Here is a 20,515-nt window from a genome sequence, read left to right as displayed (position 1 = left end):
TTTAAATAAAAAATGTTAATTATTCTAATTCTACTAAATCTTCTCTATTAGGGAGTTAGCATGCATCTAGAAAGAAGAGTTTAGGGGCGCCTGGGTGGCTCAGTCGGTTAAGCGTCCGACTTCAGCTCAGGTCACAATCTCGCGGTCTGTGGGTTCGAGCCCCGCGTCGGGCTCTGGGCTGATGGCTCAGGGCCTGGAGCCTGCTTCCGGTTCTGTGTCTCCCTCTCTCTCTGCCCCTCCCCCGTTCATGCTCTGTCTCTCTCTGTCTCAAAAATAAATAAACGTTAAAAAAAAAAAAAAAAAGAAGAGCTTTACCTCATATACTGGTAATACTTGTTTACAATGGAATACAATTCCTATCGAAAAAGTAGAATAAATGCTTAGTTCATTCCCTTTACCAATTTTTAGAGTGAAGAAATTACATAACAACCATCACCATAGCAATGAACCAGTGACTTGGCAACATTATTTTTTTATTTAAGCTCTCTATAAGTTTTATTAGGAATTCAAGAATTTTCATGTACTTTGATTCATTCAATTATAGTAGTTACTTATTAGTATTATTTTGATACTCCAATTGCCCAACTCAGATCAGTGACAGCTCTTTCAAGTTAGATCCTAGATTCTTTTGATACAAACCCATCCTCACAAGCTTACCTATTCCCTGATAATGTATTTTCACCTGGTCAGGTATTTTTATAAGCCCTGATTTCTTTTAGTGAGTAATGCTACTTAAAGACATCAAAATCTGGGCGCTAAGGGTCTTCACTGCTATAGGACTACATGGAACAGTTTAAAGACTACTAAAACTATTTCTTGCAGTTTTGAAAAGGATTACTCTGTGAAACCATTTGAACACAGCATTTTTTAGGGAAGTACTTTCTTGTGACAGACTATATTCTGAATCTCTTCAATGGTTATTAACTGTTTATGTTTTCTCTTTGTTTGAATAAATTATAAAATTGTATATTATTTGATAAAATGATCCATCTTCAAATGTATTTGCACAGTCATGTAAAGAGTCTTTTATAATCCTTTCAATTTCTTCTTTGTCTATGGGTCTATAGTTATTTTCCCATTCTCCTTCCTAATTGTCTGTATCTGGGCTTGCCCACTTTTTCTTGATTAGGATATATAATGGATAATCAATTTGTTGACTATTTTTTTCTTTAAGAAAAGCATTATTAAAGTTATGTGTCAATTCTACTGTTCCATTTGCTCTTTTAGGCTTATATATTGTTCATTCTTACTTCTCAAATTGACTGCTTAACAAATAGAACCAAGAAATTCACTCTTTCTTTAGACAAATAAAGAACACAGAGTAGAATAAAACTCCTTACATTTAAATACTGGAACATAAAACTCAGGATTCTTAATGGAATTGAGTTTAATCCACACACATAACATTTATCTCCATCTAATTGTATCGCGCTTAAAATAATTAGCAATTTTTAAAAATAATATTCCTTACCTCTTTTGTGGTACCTGCTCTTCCAGGTTCATGAATTATACAAAAAGGGCCTGTTTTCCATGCCTCTGTGTCTCCACAGTCACAAAATCCCCCTCCAGTAGAAGTATGCATCTGACAAATGAAAAATGAGTTTGTCTTGATTTCAAAACATCTTACAAAGCAAGAAAGGATAAAGATGACTCAATACTCCCCAATACTTAAACATTACTTGCCTTTAATGAAATAGAAAATATATCCGAAACCATTTTGGTTAACAAGAAAATAATCTAAATACTTAATCATAACAAAAATGAGCCTTCAAAGTGATAAAATTTTGAAACATGCTTTGAAACATCTAATTTTTAAATAACAATTTTTAAAATTGTGTACTAATGGAGAACAGATTGTGAAGTATGCAAAAAAAAAAAAAAACCACCATACAACACCTAAAATGCTCGAGTAATGAGATTTTTCTGCTTAAACACACTTCTAAAACTCATTATAATAATACTTATATGTTGAAGAAATGTATACAATATTTACAATTATTTGATGTTCCATTGTACCTAAATTTTTTACAACCCTTTTCCTTTGAAGGTTCCTGCAAACAACAAAAAAATAATGCAGATATGTGAATCCGGATAGAGGATGATGACAATGGCCTAATTTTGAATCTCTCCCCAAATTCCCCCCTCCAAAACATACAATGAACAAGGAAAGCACTAAAACCACATGACTCATGTCCACAGCATTACTGAGAGATGAAAAATAAATGCCACAATCTTCAAATGATTTGTTCCATTAAAGTTCCTGTTGCCTATTACTTCAAGCTTATAAATGCAGACGAGAAAGGAGCTTAAGAGATTCCATGAAAGAGAAGAGATGGGTACAGAGGACTTAGATGAAGCACAGACAAAATTATGCCCAAAATCGTGCTGAGGAACAACTATTGAACACAGGTTGAGACTTGGGCGTTCACAGACAAAGAGATCAAAAGTGAGTAGGACCAGCAGTAGCAACCTCAGAGAAGCATTGCTTTTGTAGGAAAATGAAATACAGAAAAAAAGGTGATAAGCCCTTAAAGATTTGCCAGTAAATGAAAAAAGGAAACAAGAAGGAAAAATTAAGGATCCTACAGAAATGAGAAACAACACATGCCAAATGCTCTCATCCCACCTCTACTCTCAACATTATCTATAAAAGAAATTACACAGAAGAGGGCAGAACTGACAGAAAACAGCACTTGTAAACCCTGTCCATGAAATGAAAAAGAAGAAACAGACCATATTCATTCAAAACTATAACCAGGGTGCCTGGGTGGCTCAGTCAGTTAAGTGTCCACCTTCGGCTCAGGTCATGATCTTGTGGTCTGTGGGTTCAAGCCCCATGTTGGGCACTGTGCTGACAGCTGAGAGCCTAGAGCCTGGTTTGGATTCTGTGCCTCCCTCTCTCTCTGCCCCTCCCCCCCACTCTCTCTCTCTCTTTCTCTCTCTCTCTCTCTCAAAAGCAAACATTAAAAAAATTTTAAATATATATACAAAACTATTACCAAAAAAGAAAGGCAAAAAATGCAGTCAGAGCCAAAGCCCAACCACAAAACTGAAGAAAACTGTAATGTAATGCTCTAAACTTAATTACATGCCTCAAACAAACATTTGCTGGATATGAAAGCCTTTAATCGGATTAAAGCACCTTTAATTAGAAATACAGAAACTAAGATCAGACATGGACACAAAAGGAATATGAGACTTGACTGAACTCGGGGAAAAAATAGCAGAAAACTAGAAATTCCTACTTGAAGTGAATTCTAAATTACAAGGTATCCAAGACAAAAGACTCAAATGAAAAATAAACAGCATTGAAACAAGCAGGAAAATAATCAAGAAATGATAATGCAATGAAGCAAAGGCATACAGGGTCAGAGAGAAAGTGGTTGCAACAGAAGATAGACATAAAAAAGCCAAGCTAAGTATAAATGAAGTCACAAAAGAAGAAAATCTAAACAATGGAATAGAGCTGTTATTTAAAACTATAATCTGGGGCGCCTGGGTGGCTCAGTTGGTTAGGCATCCCACTCTTTTTTTTTTTTTTTTTTTTAAATGTTTATTTATTTTTGAGAGAGACAGAGACAGAATGCGAGTGGGTTAGGGGCAGAGAGGGAGACATAGAAGCAGAAGCAGGCTCCAGGCTCTGAGCTGTCAGCACAGAGCCCGACATGGGGCTCGAACTCACAAGCTGTGAGATCATGACCTGAGCCGAAGTTGGATGCTCAACTGAATGAGCTACCCAGGCGCCCCTAGGCATCCCACTCTTGATTTCAGCTCAGGTCATTATCTCAGTTGTGAGATGGAGTCCCACATTGGGCTCCTCTGTGTTCCGTGTGGAGCCTGCTTAAGATTCTCTCTCTCCCTCAGCCCTTCCCCTGTTCATGCTCTCTCTCTCTCAAAACACAAAAACAGAAACCCCCATTGTAATCTAAGGAAACTTCCTGAAAATAAAAGACTTAAATCTAAACACTGAAAGCACTCATGAATAACTAAAACTCAACCCAGTATCATCAACTCTGAAGTATATCCTACTAAAATTGTTAGAATTTATTTTTATTTTTTAATGTTTACTTTTGAGAGAGAGAGAGACAGAGAGACAGAGAGAGAGAGAGACAGAGAGAGAGATAGGGCATGAGCGGGAGAGAGGCAGAGAGAGAGAGACACACACAGAATCCAAAGCAGGCTCCAGGCTCTGAGCTGTCAGCACACAGCCCGACCCGGGGCTTGAACCCACAAACTGCAAAATCATGACCTGAGCTGAAGTTGGACAATTAATCAACTGAGTCACCCGGGTGCCCCTAAAATTGCTAGACTTTAAAGATAAAAGTCCTGAGGCCTTCTGGCAAAAAGATGAAATAACATAATAGCAAGAAAACTAGACTGGTAACAGGCTTCTCAATAGCAACATGTAAAACAAGACAACAGCAAGGCTCTGTTTTCAAGCAAAGAAAATGCAAACCAAGGATATGGTCTCCAACCAAGCTATAAAAATAGAATTTTGAACGTGTCATCACTTAGGGAATACTGTATATATGCACCCTTCCTGAGGAATCTACTTGAAGAGCGTTCGGGAGCTTTATGTATAAAGAAACAGACATGAATATGTGAATATGTTAGGCTTTGCAAGTCATACAGTCTCTGCTGAATTACTCAGTTCTACTGCTGTAGTGCAGAAGTAGCCATAGACAACAAATAAATAAATAAGCATTGCTATGTTCCAATAAAACTTTATTTATGGGCACCAGAATTTTATTTTTATATAATTTTTATGTACCATGAAATAGGACTTTTAATTTCACATAATTTTCATGTATCACAAAATATTATTTTTCTTATCTTTTTCCCAGCCATCTAGAGATATAAAAACATACTTAGCTTGTAGCCCATACAAAACTGGTAGCAAATCAGATTTAACCCACAAACTTTAGTTCAGCAAACCCTAGAGGATGGGCTTCATCTGACCAAGAGGTGACTAGGAAGACTTTAGAAAAAGGATAGAGGGTGAACATTTTACAAATTTAATTGCAGAGTTAAGAACAAGTCAAAAGTAAAGGCTCAAACTCATGAATAGTGAGATGACCTGCACTGAAACCAAGAGTCAGATGCTCAAATGACTGAGCCACCCAGGCGCCCCCCCACCCCCCATTTATTTTTATAATTAAATGTTAGACATCAGGTCTATGGATCCTTAGTGTTAGTCCTTTGGATCCTAACATTTCAAGAAACATTTGTTGAAAGCATTTATGTCCCAGGTACCACGAAAGACACAAAGGTACAAAGTACATGAGACCTGGGCCTTGTCCTGGAGAGCTTATGGTCAGATGGGGATGAAGGGTACATAAATGTATCATTGCAATTTAGCAAATGAAGATAGAGACATACACAGGAAGGGGACACGGAAAAAGAAGACAGGTAGTGGGCTTTGTTTTCTTCCCCACATTTATTCTAATTGACTCTGGAATGTGTTCAATAAAATGATACCGGTTATAAGCTGGCCTGATTTGTTATCAGCTTCCAAGATACAAAAAGACCCTAGTTAGATGAACTCAGCCACTATTTTGGTTTTATTCGATCAAAGTTACATTATTGTGATCTTTGCTTCTTAGAATTTAATCTACTTATCAAACCAACGATCCTGTCCTTTCAGCAAGGATGGTGGCAAAATAAACAAAGACCTTGTTCCTATTATCCAGGAATATGGCAAAGTTAAGTAGCCACCATTCCAAAATAAACAAAGAGAAACATTAAATTAAAAAAAATACAGTTCAATAAAACTGGGAAAACATTTTTTTAAGCTGGGTTCAGTTTGAAAATTTTCTGTTTAAAGGATTAAAGGTTTTTGCAGGTTCTGAAGGTTTCTGTACCACTACTTGTAACACATTCAGTAAAATTCTTTCCTGAAGCAATTAGGCAAAATATACTAAGAACCTTCTTTGTTTTTTACAACAGTTGTAAGTTTAAAGAAACATTAAGCAATAAATACCGAGTTCCCATATATTCCTTCTTCCCCTGACCATACAGTTTCCCCTACTATTGACAGCTTGCCTTAGAGTGTTACATTTGTTGCAACTGAGAAGTCAAAGTTGACACATTATTTTTTGATACATTATTATTAACTAGAGTCCATAATTCACATTAGGGTTCTCTGTGTTGTACACTTTTTTGGTTCTAACAAATTAATAATGACATGTATATACCACTACGGTATCACACAGAATAAACACCCCCTCTGTGCTCCACCTATTCATTCCTCCATCCCTTCCACCATCATCTCCCAGGCCCTGGGAATAGCGAATCTTTTTACAGCCTCCACAGTGTTGCCTTTCCCAGAATGTGATACAGGTGGAATCACACAGTATTTAGCCTTGCACAGTGGCTTCTTTCACTTTGTAATATGCATTTAGGGTCTTGCCCTCTCTTTTAGTAGCTCATTTCTTTTTATCACTGAAGGATATTCCATTGTATTGGTATACCAAAGTTGGTTTATCCATTCATCTATTATGGACATCTTGGATGCTTCCAAATTTTGGCAAATATGAATAAAGCTGCTATAATCATTCTTGTGCACTTTTTTGTATGGACATAAGTTTTCAGTTTATTTGGGTAAATATCAAGGAACACAACTCCTGGATTGTATGGTTACAGTATGTTTATTTATTTTTATTATTTAATGTTTATTTATTTTTAGGAGAGACCGAGTGAGGGGCAGAGAGAGGGAGACAGAGAATCCAAGACAGGCTCTGTGAGGTCAGCACAGAGCCCAATGTGGGACGTGAACTCATAAACCGTGAGATCGTGACCTGAGCTGAAATCGAGAGTTGGATGCTTAACTGACTGAGCCACCCAACTGCAACTTTTTTTTTTTTTTTTTTTTTTAGTTTATGTATTTTGAGAGAGAGAAAGCACACATGTGAGATCAAGGCAGGAGGAGAGAGAGAGAGAGAGAGAGAGAGAGAGAGAGAGAGAGAGAGAATTCCAAGCAGGTTCTGCACTACCAGCACACAGCCCACTGGCAGCCCTACACAAGGCTTGATCCCATGAACCAGGATACAGTGACCCAACTGAAATCAAGAGCTGGATGCTCAACCAACTGAGTCACCCAGGCACCCCAGTATTCTTCTATAAGAAACTGCCAAACTGTCTTCCAAAGTACTATTCTGCATTTTCCCTAGCAATGAATTAGAGTTTCTGTTGCTCCCATACTCATCAGCATTTGATGCTGGATTTGGGCCATTCTAATATGTGTGGAGTGGTACTTCATTTTTGTTTTAATTTAATAACATATGATGGTGAGCATTTTTCATGTACTCATTGGCCATTTATATATTTTCTTGGTAAAGTTTGTTTCAGATCTTTTGCCCGTTTTTTAAATGTGTTGTTCACCTTATTATTTAAGAGTACTTTGTATGTTTCGGATACCACTCCTTTACCACATACGTGTATTGCAAAGACTTTCATCTAGTCTGTGGCTTGTTTTTTTTTTTTTTTTATTTTCTGAAATGTCTTTATTTTTTAATCCAATAATTCCACTTCTGAGAACTTATCCTAAGAAAATAATCCGACATATAGAAAAGTGATTCACACATAAAGATGTTTATAGCAACAATGCAATGCTTATCATTAAAAAAAGAAACTGAATCCTAATTACATTCCCCCAATAATAGTTCAAATAAATTATGGTTAAACATTATATCCACAATATGTTTTAAAAGAAACACCAAAAATCGAATGCATAATTTTACATATTTTGCTTTTTCCATATAAAAGTATACCATGAGAGGGGCTCTTGGGTGTCTCGGTTGAGCATCCAACTATTGATTTCGGCACACATCATGATCTCATGGTTCGTGAGTTCAAGCCCTGCATCAGGCTTCATGCGCACCGACAGTGTGGAGCCTGCTTGGGGTTCTCTCTCTCTCCCTTTCCCTCTTTCTGTACCTCTCCTGCTCACACACATGCTCTCTCCTCAAAATAAATAAACTTTATACTACACTGTAGTCTATTGTCTAAGTTTTTAAGTGTCATTATGTCTAAAATATGATATACATACCTTAATATAAAAATACTTTATTGTTAAAAATGCTAACCATCATCTAAACTTTCAGTGAATTGTAATCTTTTTGCAGGTGGAGGATCTTACCCTGATGTTGATGGCTGCTGACTGATCAGGGTGGTGTTTGCTGAAGAAGGAGTGGCTGTGTCACGTTCTTAAAATAAGACAACAATGAAGTATGCCACACTGATAGACTCTTTCTTTCATGAACAATTCCTCTGTTCCACACAATGCTGTTTGATGTTCTACACTAGAACTTCTTTCAAAATTGAAGTCAATCCTTTCAAACCCTGCTACTAATTTATCAACTAAGTTTATGGGATATTTTGTCATCATTTCAACAATCTTTACCAGGAATAGATTCCATCTCAAGAAACCACTTTCTCTGCTCATTTACCAAAAATCAACTCCTCATCCATTAATTAGTTTGATCATGAGACTGCAGCAATTCAGTCACATCTTCAGCCTCCACTTCACAGACTAGTTCTCTTGTTATTTCCACATCTGCAGTTAACTTTCTCCACCAAAGTCCTGAAATGCTCAAAGTCATCCATGATGGTTGGAATCAACTTTTTCCAAATTCCTGTTCATGTTTCTTGCTCTTCGCATGAAATCATGAATGTTCTTTTTTTTTTTTTTAATTTTTTTTTTAACGTTTATTCATTTTTGAGACAGAGAGAGACAGAGCATGAACAGGGGAGGAGCAGAGAGAGAGGGAGACACAGAATCTGAAACAGGCTCCAGGCTCTGAGCTGTCAGCACAGAGCCCGACGTGGGGCTCGAACTCACGGACCGTGAGATCATGACCTGAGCTGAAGTCGGACTTACCCGACCAAGCCACCCAGGCGCCCCGAAATCATGAATGTTTTTAATGGCATCTAAAGTGATGAATCCTTTCCATAAACTTTTCAATGTACTTTTCCCAGATCCATCAGAGGAACTACTATCTATAACAACAATAGCTTTAGGACTATAGTATTTCTTAAATAGTAAGACTTACAAGTTGAAAGGACTCCTTGATCTATGGGCTGCAGAATGGATGTTGTGTTAGCAGGCATGAAACAACATTCATCTCATTGTACATCTCCATCAGAGCTCTTTGTTACCCAGGTGCATTGTCAATGAGCAGTCATATTTTGAAAGAATCTTTTTCTGAGCAGTAGGTCTCACCAGTTGGCTTAACATATTCAGCAAACCATGTTGTAAACAGATATACTGTCATCCAGGCTTTGTTGTTCCATTTATAGAGCATAGGCAAACTAGATTTACTGTAATTCTTAAGGGCTCTAGGATTTTCAGAAGTGTAGGGGTGCCTGCCTGGCTCCATCAGAAGAGCATGTGACTCTTGATCTTGGGGTCATGAGTTTGAGCCCCATGTTGCATGTAGAGATTACTTTAAATAAATAAACAAAATTAAAAAAATGTAAATGAGCACTGGGTTCACCTTTAAGACATCAGTTGCATTAGCCCCTAACAAGAAAGTCAGTATGTCCTTTGAAGTCTTGAAGCCAGGCATTGACTTCTTTCTAGCTATGAAAGTTCTAGATGGCATCTTCTTCCAATACAAGGCTATTCTGTCTACATTGCAAATCTGTTGTTGAGTGTAGCCACCTTCATTAATGATCTTAGCTAGATCTTCTGGATAATGTGCTGCAGCTTCTACATTAGCACTTGCTGCTTCACCTTGCACTTTATATTATCCTTTACAGAACTGAAGAGAGTTAGGGCCTTGCTCTGGATGGGATTAAGCTTTGGCTTAAGGGAATGCTGTGGCTGATTTGATCTTCTATCCAGAACACTCAGATTTTCTCCATAACAGCAATAAGGCTGTTTGACTTTCTCGGGGCACCTGGATGCCTCAGTGGGTTAAGCGCCTGACTTTGGCTCAGGTCATAATCTTGAGATCTGAATTTGAGCCCCACATCAAGCTCGGTGCTGACAGCTCAGAGCCCGGAGCCTACTTCAGATTCTGTGTTTCCCTTTCTCTCTCCCTTACCCTCTTCTCTGCTCACCCTGTCTCTCTCTCACAAAATAAATAAACATTAAAAAAAAGGGGGGGGGGGGCGCCTGGGTGGCTCAGTCGGTTAAGTGTCCGACTTCAGCTCAGGTCATGATCTCACAGTCCATGAGTTCGAGCCCCGGGTTGGGCTGTGCGCTGACAGCTCAGAGCCTGGAGCATGCTTGGGATTCTGTGTCTCCCTCTCTCTCTGCCTCTCTACTGCTCAGGCTCAGTCTCTGTCTCACAAATAAATAAAAAGATTTAAAAAATAAATAAATAAAACCTCTTCCTTTGCCTTCATAACTTAGCAAACTAGCACACTTAGCAAATCGGCTTTCACCCCAACTCAGCTTTAAACATACCTTCCCAACTAAGCTTAATCATTTCTAGCTTTTAACATGAGAAACACGTGATTATTCCTTTCACTTGAACACTTAGAGGTCATTGCAGGGTTATTAACTGGCATGATTTCAATACATTTGAATCTCAGGGAATAGGTAGGCCTGAGTAGAGTGAGGGAGATGGAGAAATGGCCAGCGAATGGCGCAGTCAGAACACACACACCTGTATCAGTTAAGTTTGCCATTTTACATGGGTGCAGTTAGTGACAGCGCCAAACAATTACAACACCAAATATCATTGACCACCGTAACAAGTATAATAATAGTGAAATAGTCTGAAATACTGCAAGAATTACCAAAATGTGACACAGAGACACGGAGCGAGGAAATGCTGTTGGAAAAATGGTACCAATAGACTTATTTGACTCAGGGTTGCCACAAACCTTCAATTGTAAAAAACACAGTCTGCAAAGCATAATTAGGTGAAATGCAATAAAATGAGGTATGCCTATATATTGTTTTTTGTAACTCACTTTCCTCATTTTAGATAAAGGAAACATTTATCTATGCTAAAAATAATCTTGGGGTGCCTGGGTGGCTCAGTCGGTTGAGTGTCCGACTTCGGCTCAGGTCAAGATCTCACGGTTCGTGGGTTTGAGCCCTGCATTGGGCTCTGGCTGACAGCTCAGAGCCTGAAGACTGCTTTGGATTCTGTGTCTCCCTCTCTCTGCCCCTCCCCCACTCACACTCTGTCTCTTTCTCAAAAATAAATACATATTTAAAAAAAAAAAAAAGAACATCTTGGAGGAGATTTAGACAATTGGTGCCAATTTGGAAGTGAATTAATACTGAAAATATTAAAAACTGAGCAAGTCACAAAAATCAGATCACTATTAACCCTTGGAAAGCTAAAAAAAAATAATAATAATCTTTAGGGGTGCTCAGTTGGTTGAGCATCTGACTCTTGATTTCTGTGCAGGTCATGGTATCATGGGGCAATATTGAGCCCCATCTTAGGCTCTGTGCTGACAGCACCCAGACTGCTTTGGATTCTTTCTGCCCCTCCCTGGCTCACTCTTGAAAGAAAAGAAAAGAAAAGAAAAGAAAAGAAAAGAAAAGAAAAGAAAAGAAGAAAGGAAGAAAGAAAGGAAAAAAGAAGAACAAAGTTTTTAGATAATCTTTAACAGTGGGTGCTTTTTTATTTTGAGGAGAAAACGCAGAGATTAGCTTTTAGGTGTTTTTAAAAACCAGTAATACAGTATGTTCTCTCTTTTTATACACACTTTTTTTGGGTGTGCACATTTAAATGCTCCTTTTTTAGCAAATTTCAACTAAAAAATATGGTGTTATCAATTATAGTCACCATGTTATATATTACATCCTAAGATTTTATTTATTTACTGTAGGTTTTCTGAAGAGGTAAACTGCAGAGAACCTAGAAATCATGAAGGGTCACATTACACACAGTAGAACAAATAGCTCAAATTTCAACTTTGTTATTTTCTTGTTTTCAGGTTGTTTGGGACTATTCTACCACTAAAGGTTTTTCTTGGTCCTGCCTTCATAGTGTTCAATCTTCAGTCTGTCCCGTCATTACTCTTCTTCCTCTTCTCTGAAGCAACACATATCCTTTCTTATTTCTTCTGATCTTTTTTTTTTTTTTAATGGCTTCATTTTTTTTCTTGTATGAAGTGTTTTATTATACAAAAAAGTATACACAGTGTATAGATAAGTTACAAAATATAACAATGAGATGAATACCCATGAACCCAGCACCCAACCCAAAAAAGTATTACTACTGTTGAAGCTGCCTGTGTATAATAATCCAGAGTCCCATCTTCTTACCTGCCCTGGAGGTTACTACTCACCTGAATTATGTTTATTAGTCATTCCCTTGCTTTTCTTTAAAATCTCACCAACTTATTCTCTCATCAAAAGTGTTCTCTTCTCTTCACACTCACTTTTGATGGGTAATATTCTTTAAAGCTTACAGACATAATCTTATATTAGTCACAAAATAGCCCATCCTTCTGATGACCCAAAGATTCATGAGTAAGCCATGTAAGCACCCTCTGTAAGAAGAGTTCTGAAAGACCTCAAGATAGTAAACCTAAGTATGCTCCATAAAATAGTGCTTTGCAGTAGCAATATAAACTGGTTAGCTTTGGGGCGCCTGGGTGGCTCAGTCGGTTGAGCGGCCGACTTCAGCTCAGGTCATGATCTCGCCGTCCGTGAGTTCGAGCCCCGCGTCGGGCTCTGTGCTGACAGCTCGGGGCCTGGAGCCTGTTTCGGATTCTGTGTTTCCCTCTCTCTGACCCTCCCCCGTTCATGCTCTGTCTCTGTCTGTCTCAAAAATAAATAAACGTTAAAAAAAATTTAAAAAAATAAATAAATAAATAAACTGGTTAGCTTTAAAAACTTCAAGGTAGCTTAGTGAAAGGTTCCCAAAATTTAACAAATAGGTGTGTACCAGTCCACAGAAAAACCAGTACAGGAAAAACTGTAGTGAGCTCTTTCACAGAGCTACATGTATGCAGCCTTTTGTTTTTTTGTTTTAATTTTTATTTTTAGAGATAGAGAGTGGCACAAGCAGGGGAGATGGTCAGAGGGGGAGAGAGAGAATCCCAAGCAAGGTCAATGCTGTTAGCACAGACAGAGCCCAACATGGGGCCCAATCCCATGACCATGGGGTCAAGACCCAAGCCAAAAGCAAGCGTCAGACACTCAACCAACTGAGCCACCCAGGTGCCCCTACATGTATGCAGTTTAAAGAACTAGTCTTTATACTGGGATTATCCTACTTTCTTGGAATTAAAATATCTTTTCCTTTATAAAATGATATAAGATGGCAGGTATATTTGGTTGCTGTTCATGTGTCTTTTTTAAAATTAAAATTGAACTTACTTGGCCAAAGAAAAATTTGAAAACCCTATGTGATATCCAATGTTTTTGGAAATTGTACTGACCCACAAACTCCCAAAGCTTAGAAAGCATAGGCTTAGAAGTCTTTAAATCTGAGGAACTGGAAAACTTTGATCTTGAGCCTTTACTATCTCTCCCCATTAGTCTCCTAGAGTAAAAATGGGAAGAAATTAACAACTTCCTCCTGTCTCTACTACTGGCATTCTTTCTTTGGTTCTCCAACATAAGAAATACTATAATTAATGAAGCTGACTAGGAAATACAGAATATAACCAATGCTTGGGGTGCCTGGGAGGCTCAGTCAGTTAAACATCCGACATTGGCTTAGGTCATGATCTCATGGTTCATGGGTTCAAGCCCCGCATTGGGCTCTGTGCTGACCACTCGGAGCCTTGAGCCTGCTTCAGATTCTGTGTCTCCCTCTCTCGCTGCTCCTCTCCTGCTCATGTGTTCTGTTTCTCTCTCAAAAATAAATAAACATTTTTTTTTAATTAAAAAAAAAAAGAATTTAACCAATGCTTAACTTTAAAAATCTTGGGGCACCTGGGTGTCTCAGTCGGTTAAGCGGCCGACTTCGGCTCAGGTCATGATCTCACGGTCCGTGAGTTCAAGCCCCACGTCGGGCTCTGTGCTGACAGCTCAGAGCCTGGAGCCTGTTTCACATTCTGTGTCTCCCTCTCTCTCTGCCCCTCCCCCGTTCATGCTCTGTCTCTCTCTGTCTAAAAAATAAATAAACGTTAAAAAAAAAAAAATTTAAAAATCTCATCAGTGATTAGCTTTCCAATCTTGGGAAAACATTTTAACCATACTATATCATAGGTTCCTCAATCCATTTTTTCTTGTGCACAATAATACCCATAATCTATGCCTATGGCCCATCACTTCCTGAAATAGAAGTAGTAATGTTGAGGCCAGTCTAATTACCTGAACAGCACTTTGAATTCTATGGTGGGCACAGACCTAACTTTGAGATGTTATATACACTTACACAACACTTTAGGCATGTTTAACAGGATGTTAAAGAAAAACATCAATAACATCAACAACATCTGTCTAAGCCCAGAATATACAACCAGTACAATTATTTGAGAAATACATTTCAGCTCAGAATAACAAAGCTGTCTAATGATGTAAGAGGAAAGGAAAAAGTTCTCAACCTCATTAGTGATTATGAAAATTAAGACCACTATTTGATACTATTATATACCCACTAGATTGACTAAAATTAAAATGAGTGACAACACCAAATCTTGCAAGTATGTGCAGCAATGGGAACTCTCACATACTGCTGGAGAACCCATAAATTGGTATGACTACTTTGGATAACAATGTGACACTATTACAACTAAAGAAGATTCATATACCCTAGAATTCAGCATTCTATTCCAGATATGTATCTTAGAGAAACTACTGTACATGTGTACAAAATACACAAATAGGAATGTTCATAGCAAAATTGCTCATGATAGCCCCAAACTGGAAACAATCTACATATCCATATACAGTACAATGAGTAAGGACAATATAGATTATTGAACACCATAAAGGTCAGTGGACAAACTACAGCTATATACATAACACTGGGTGAAAGAAGTTATTCAATAAGAAAAAGATACAGCATGACTCCATCTATATAAAGTTCAAAAACAAAATTATTCATTGTGATTTGGTGATAAGTTAAAAAAGAAATAAAGATTATCACACAAGAGAGAAGAAAGGAGAAAGGTTATCACAAGGGGGGAGAGAAGGGACAAATGGGAGGCCTTTGAGAGCTGGCAACACCTTATTCTTGACCTAAGCAGTGGTTACACAGGTGTTTGCTTCACAGTTCTTTAAGGGGTTCATATGGTTTATACAATCATTTGTATAAAAATGACCTATCTCACAAAAAATTACAAAGGGCTGCATCTTGAGGTGATATTATGTGATATTTAACCAAAGCTAAAGGTTCAGTTATCAGAACTATTATAGCAGGAATTCAAGTACTGGTCAGGTATTTGGACCAGATGGCCACCAGGTTCCTGCTAATCTAGAGATTTTATGGATCTATTTTCATACCTTGTAACGATGATTTTTATGAACACTATTCTGGAAGCAGTCCATACAGAGTACACATGTTGGGTCAATTGCACAGTCCCTGAAAAAGATTGAGAATTAGATTCCAAAATTCAGAAGACGTCAATGATGCTTAAGATATGACTATAATATAATGTGAATGAGTTTCCCGTGTGGTACACGAACTGAATATGAAAATGTCTCAAAAACTGAATTCCAAATAACTTGAGCTATATTTGAATACGTAAGTTTGGATGTTTGGTTTTTGCCTCTTAAATCAACCTCATTATTTTGAGCTTTTAGCTGGTTTCAGACTGTTAAGTTGCAATTCAAGATTAGTTTTGTGAAAAATGATTAACTTTTTTTCCCCATTATCTGTCATCATCTTACCCTACTGCATTTAAAAACATATTTTTGGGGCGCCTGGGTGGCGCAGTCGGTTAAGCGTCCGACTTCAGCCAGGTCACGATCTCGCGGTCTGTGAGTTCGAGCCCCGCGTCAGGCTCTGGGCTGATGGCTCGGAGCCTGGAGCATGTTTCCGATTCTGTGTCTCCCTCTCTCTCTGCCCCTCCCCCGTTCATGCTCTGTCTCTCTCTGTCCCAAAAATAAATAAAAAATGTTGAAAAAAAAAATTAAAAAAAAAAAACAAAACATATTTTTACAAACAATGATTGTTCACTGGTAAATGAGGCTTGAATAAAGACAAAATTCATTAGAATACAAGCAGCCTGGGGTGCCTGGGTGGCTCTGTCGGTTACACATCCAACTTCGGCTCAGGTCATAATCTTGGGGTCTTTGAGTTCAAGCCCCGCGTCAGGCTCTGTGCTGACAGCTCAGAGCCTGAAGCCTGCTAAGGATTCTGTGTCTCCCTCTCCATGTGTCCCTCCCCCGTTAGCACTCTCTCTCTCTCAAAAATAAACATTAAAATTTTTTTTAAAAAAAGAAGAAAAAAATGGAATAGAAGCAGCCTAAGGGCAGGAATGTTTATGACTGTGTTTATGAATGATATGTACTAAGCACCCAGAATAGTGCCAGGCACATGGTAGGTATTCAATTAATATTTACTGAATGAATGAAAAAAAAATTCAATCTCTCTTAATCTCTTCCCTACTAACTCCTAAAATGCACATAAATCTTATTTAACATTTTTCAGAGAAACATTAGAAGCAACATAAATTGGTGAAAAGTGCAAAATTAATTTTTAAAATACTGATTTAGAAGAGTGGAAGAGATGGAATTGGAAAATTTTAAAAATTATATATATATATATGTATATATATATATTTTTTTTTTTTTTAATGTTTATTTTTGAGAAAGAGACAGAGCGTGAACAGGGGAGGGGCAGAGAAAGAGGGAGACAGAATCTCTCAGCACAGAGCCTATGCAGGGCTTGAACTCATGAACCACGAGATCATAACCTGAGCTTCAGTCAGATGCTTAACCAACTGAGCCACCCAGGCACCCCTGTTTTAAAAATGATTTTAAAGGCTAATAGGAAATAAAGATAGCCTAATAATACTCTCAAAAGCATACATTATCTACTGTCCAGTACTGACATTCTGAACTGGATAATTATTTGCTGGGAATAGAGGAGACTGTCCTGCACACTGCAGGATGCTTAAGTGTCAATCTTGGCCTCTACCCACTAGATGTCGTTACCATTTCCCCAGTTGTGACAATTAAAAATGCTTCCATGACACTTTTGGAGAAATGAGATCTACAAATGCCTACTGTGCTTTAGCTGAAACAGACTAGGCTTCAGCTAAAATTTATGTAAGAAGATAAACCTTACTACCTACGTAGCAAAATAGTACACAAAATATAAAAGCTGACTTTTTTCCTAAGAAAAGAATAGGGTAATGATACTATGTTCTAAACAACTATTAACTACATATAAACCAGCCAAACCTAGAATTACAGGAAGTAAAAGCCAATTCTCTGAATTTATGAAGTCTAAAAATTCACTCCTAACCTAAACTACCTCTAGTAAAGGGAAAAAACTCACTAAAACTAAAGTGCAACTAAGATCTAAAAGATGAAAGCTTCAGGCAGGAGCAGGGAGTAAAACCGTTCTCTGTGCTACCATGATTTGTTTTTTTTTTTTTAAGTTTTTTTTTTTTTTTAACGTTTATTTATTTTTGAGACGGTGAGAGACAGAGCATGAACAGGGGAGGGTGAGAGAGGGAGACACAGAATCTGAAACAGGCTCCAGGCTCTGAGCTGTCAGCACAGAGCCCGACGCGGGGCTCGAACTCATGGGCCATGAGATCATGACCTGAGCTGAAGTCGGACACTTAACTGACTGAGGCACCCAGGCGCCCCTGTGCTACCATGATTTGTAAGGCAACTGCTCTCACAAAGGGCAAAAACCCTAAGGCTGCTTTCAGTTTCCCTACCACTGGCCTTTTCTACTCAACTTAATTCCAACTGTTGCTATAGGTCCACAATCCCCTGATACCAAATCTCACTTGGTAGAAAAAAATGACGTGAAATGATGTGAAGACTATACCATTTGCTGTGAATATTCATAGATTTCTTACAGAAATGCTATGTTTGATGATAGGATCCTGCCCTAACTCTGCTGGAGAAGAGTTCAGAATTCAGAAATACACTGGCCCCAGGGTTTCATATTAAGAGTATGTGGACTACATTAAAAACAAGACAAAAATCTATCCGTTATATGCTTTTAGAGAACAGGAAAGTGAGACAACTATTTAAGTCATACGTTCAAAAACAAGCTGTACAAGCAAAAACCGACCTATAAGTGCGTAATAAAAGGAAGTTAATTAAGTAGGATTAAGTATACTATAAATAGTAATAAATTTTTAAAAATACATCATAAAATAAGTACAAAATACCAAGACTGAAGTTAACTAATCCTATAAATTTCTAATTCTTACCTACAAGAGTACGTTGTCTCTCCACTTTTGAAAACCTTCCCACAGAGTTGAAATGCTCCACTGTGCTTCAATTTCTCTAAGCAAATATCCGGATCTTCTCCAAATAAGTACCATTCCAGTGGAGTAAATATAGACATTTGTATACTCTCCTCCTGCTTTTCCAAGTCTGGGTCCATTTCAGCAGAATAAATTTCTGGCACCAACTGTGCCAAATGGTGCAAAAAAGTAGTATAAAAGTCAACTTGCTGATCCCACCACTGAAAGAAAACAAAAATTACACTTGGTTACAAGTTTCTTCTTAAAGATGTAGGGGTACAAATAATAGCACAATTCTGAAATTTCTGAGAGGCTGATTTACGATATATTCTTATTTTATCCCTTACCAATATAAAAGGAAAGTGGATTAAAAAAATAGCCTTGGAAATTAAGTGGCTGCTCACATACCACATATATCTGGGGGAAAAAAAAAAAAAAAAGAGCAGCTGCAGTGGATGAGAATTACCCTTCCCTTCTGGACTGGGCAACTCCTGATCTCTGAAGATAATTCTAATACTAGTCAGGGGCTGTACAGACAAAGCATTCCCCACATTCTTAGTTTAAATGTTGTAAGGAATTGTAACATTTACTGAGAGATCAAAATGAATGAGTAGAAAAGAGTTTTTAGAACGCCAAAAGCACTAAACATAAAAGGAAATGGATTAATCAGACTCCTCGAAAGTAAACTTAAACCCTTCTGCTCTTCAAAAGAAACTACTACAGATGGCTTATTTGCCATGTTTATTTGTACATGAAAACATGCTCGGGGCGCCTGGGTGGCGCAGTCGGTTAAGCGTCCGACTTCAGCCAGGTCACGATCTCGCGGTCCGTGAGTTCGAGCCCCGCGTCGGGCTCTGTGCTGACAGCTCGGAGCCTGGAGCCTGTTTCCGATTCTGTGTCTCCCTCTCTCTCTGCCCCTCCCCCGTTCATGCTCTGTCTCTCTCTGTCCCAAAAATAAATAAAAAACGTTGAAAAAAAAAAAAAAAGTTTAAAAAAAAAAAAGAAAACATGCTCAACATCATTAGGGAAATGCAAATTAAAATGACAATGAGAAACCCCTACACAACTTATTTGGGTTTAGGTAAAAGAGAATATAAAAAACTTGGCAATACCAGGTATAAACAAGAATGCGGAAAAGGAAAATGCTAGTAGGAACTGAAACTGGCATAACCACTTTATGAAAGTTTGGCAGTTTTATAGTTAAACATGCACTTACCTTACAACACAGCAATCAAACTTCTAGCTATCTACCTAAGAATTGAAAACTTATGTTCATACAAAAACTTATACATGAATGTTACAAGAGTTTTAAGTTGCCAAAACCCAGAAATAACCCAATTGTCCTTCAACTGGTGAATTATAAACAAACTGTGGTATGGCCAAGCCATGGAATGAATACTGCTCAGGAATAAAAGGAATAAGTTATCAATAAATGCAACATCAAAATGTATTCTTATAAAACCAGTAAAGTTCAAAAGGCTATGCATTGATTGCCTCTTAGCAGTTAGGGCCATGTTCATAGAGCATCTGTGTGAACTGAGCAGAGCTCTCATCTCTGTGCCAAATTCCTGATTCCCGTAATAAGTAGGTTTCACAGACACTATATGAAGGTTTCAATAACACCATCATCTCATTCTTATCTTCAATCAAACAAGATAGCTTTCCAAGCACCAAGAAATTCCGTCAAGAAAGACATTCGGTGATTACTTGCTGGCAATTTGGGCTTAAACATGAGGTATGATTACCCTAAACCATCCAACCAACCCAGCCCAATCAGTTTTTAATGCCACTCAGTAATAGCAAGCTTAAATGAACAGAGACAAGGGAAACAAAAGGTTGAGTGCACAGCTCTCTACTATCAACCCAATATTGACAATTTAGTTGCAGTTAACATCCTTCTAGTTAAATGAATGTTGCTCATTTGAAATGGGCTGGTTTTCTGGCTTTATTAGTATCTCATGTTTGTCTTATAATTATGTAAAAACTGGCATTTATACACATTTTGTATTTGTACACACTTAAGCTATATTCTAAAAACTAATTTAAAAATTTCTAAAGGCTATGTACTTTATAATCCCATTTATTTATTTATTTATTTATTTATTTATTTATTTATTTATTTCTATTTTAGAGAGAGTACAAGTGGGAGAAAGGGGCAAAGGGAGAGAGAGAGAAAATCTTAAGCCACCTGCATGCTCAATGTGGAGCCCAA

The 20,515-nt window shown here is 37.8% G+C and overlaps 1 protein-coding gene across 1 annotated transcript in view; it reads right to left on the bottom strand.

Moving 5' to 3' along the window:
* UBR1 (ubiquitin protein ligase E3 component n-recognin 1) overlaps positions 1 to 20,515 on the bottom strand; it is a 133,515-nt gene that overhangs the window by 95,249 nt on the left and 17,751 nt on the right. The window contains exons 2-4 of the mRNA XM_078448552.2: positions 18,268 to 18,524; positions 15,371 to 15,449; positions 1,472 to 1,582 (exon numbers count right to left, since the gene is read on the bottom strand). Coding sequence (XP_078304678.1) covers positions 1,472 to 1,582; positions 15,371 to 15,449; positions 18,268 to 18,524 — 447 coding nt within the window. The remainder of the gene's footprint in view (positions 1 to 1,471; positions 1,583 to 15,370; positions 15,450 to 18,267; positions 18,525 to 20,515) is intronic.

The sequence above is a fragment of the Panthera onca genome, chromosome B3, assembly GCF_046562875.1.
Source record: "Panthera onca isolate mPanOnc1 chromosome B3, mPanOnc1 haplotype 2, whole genome shotgun sequence".
Lineage (NCBI taxonomy): Eukaryota > Metazoa > Chordata > Mammalia > Carnivora > Felidae > Panthera > Panthera onca.
The sequence above is the reverse complement of the archived record's forward strand: the minus strand, read 5'-3'. Positions and strand labels throughout refer to the sequence as shown.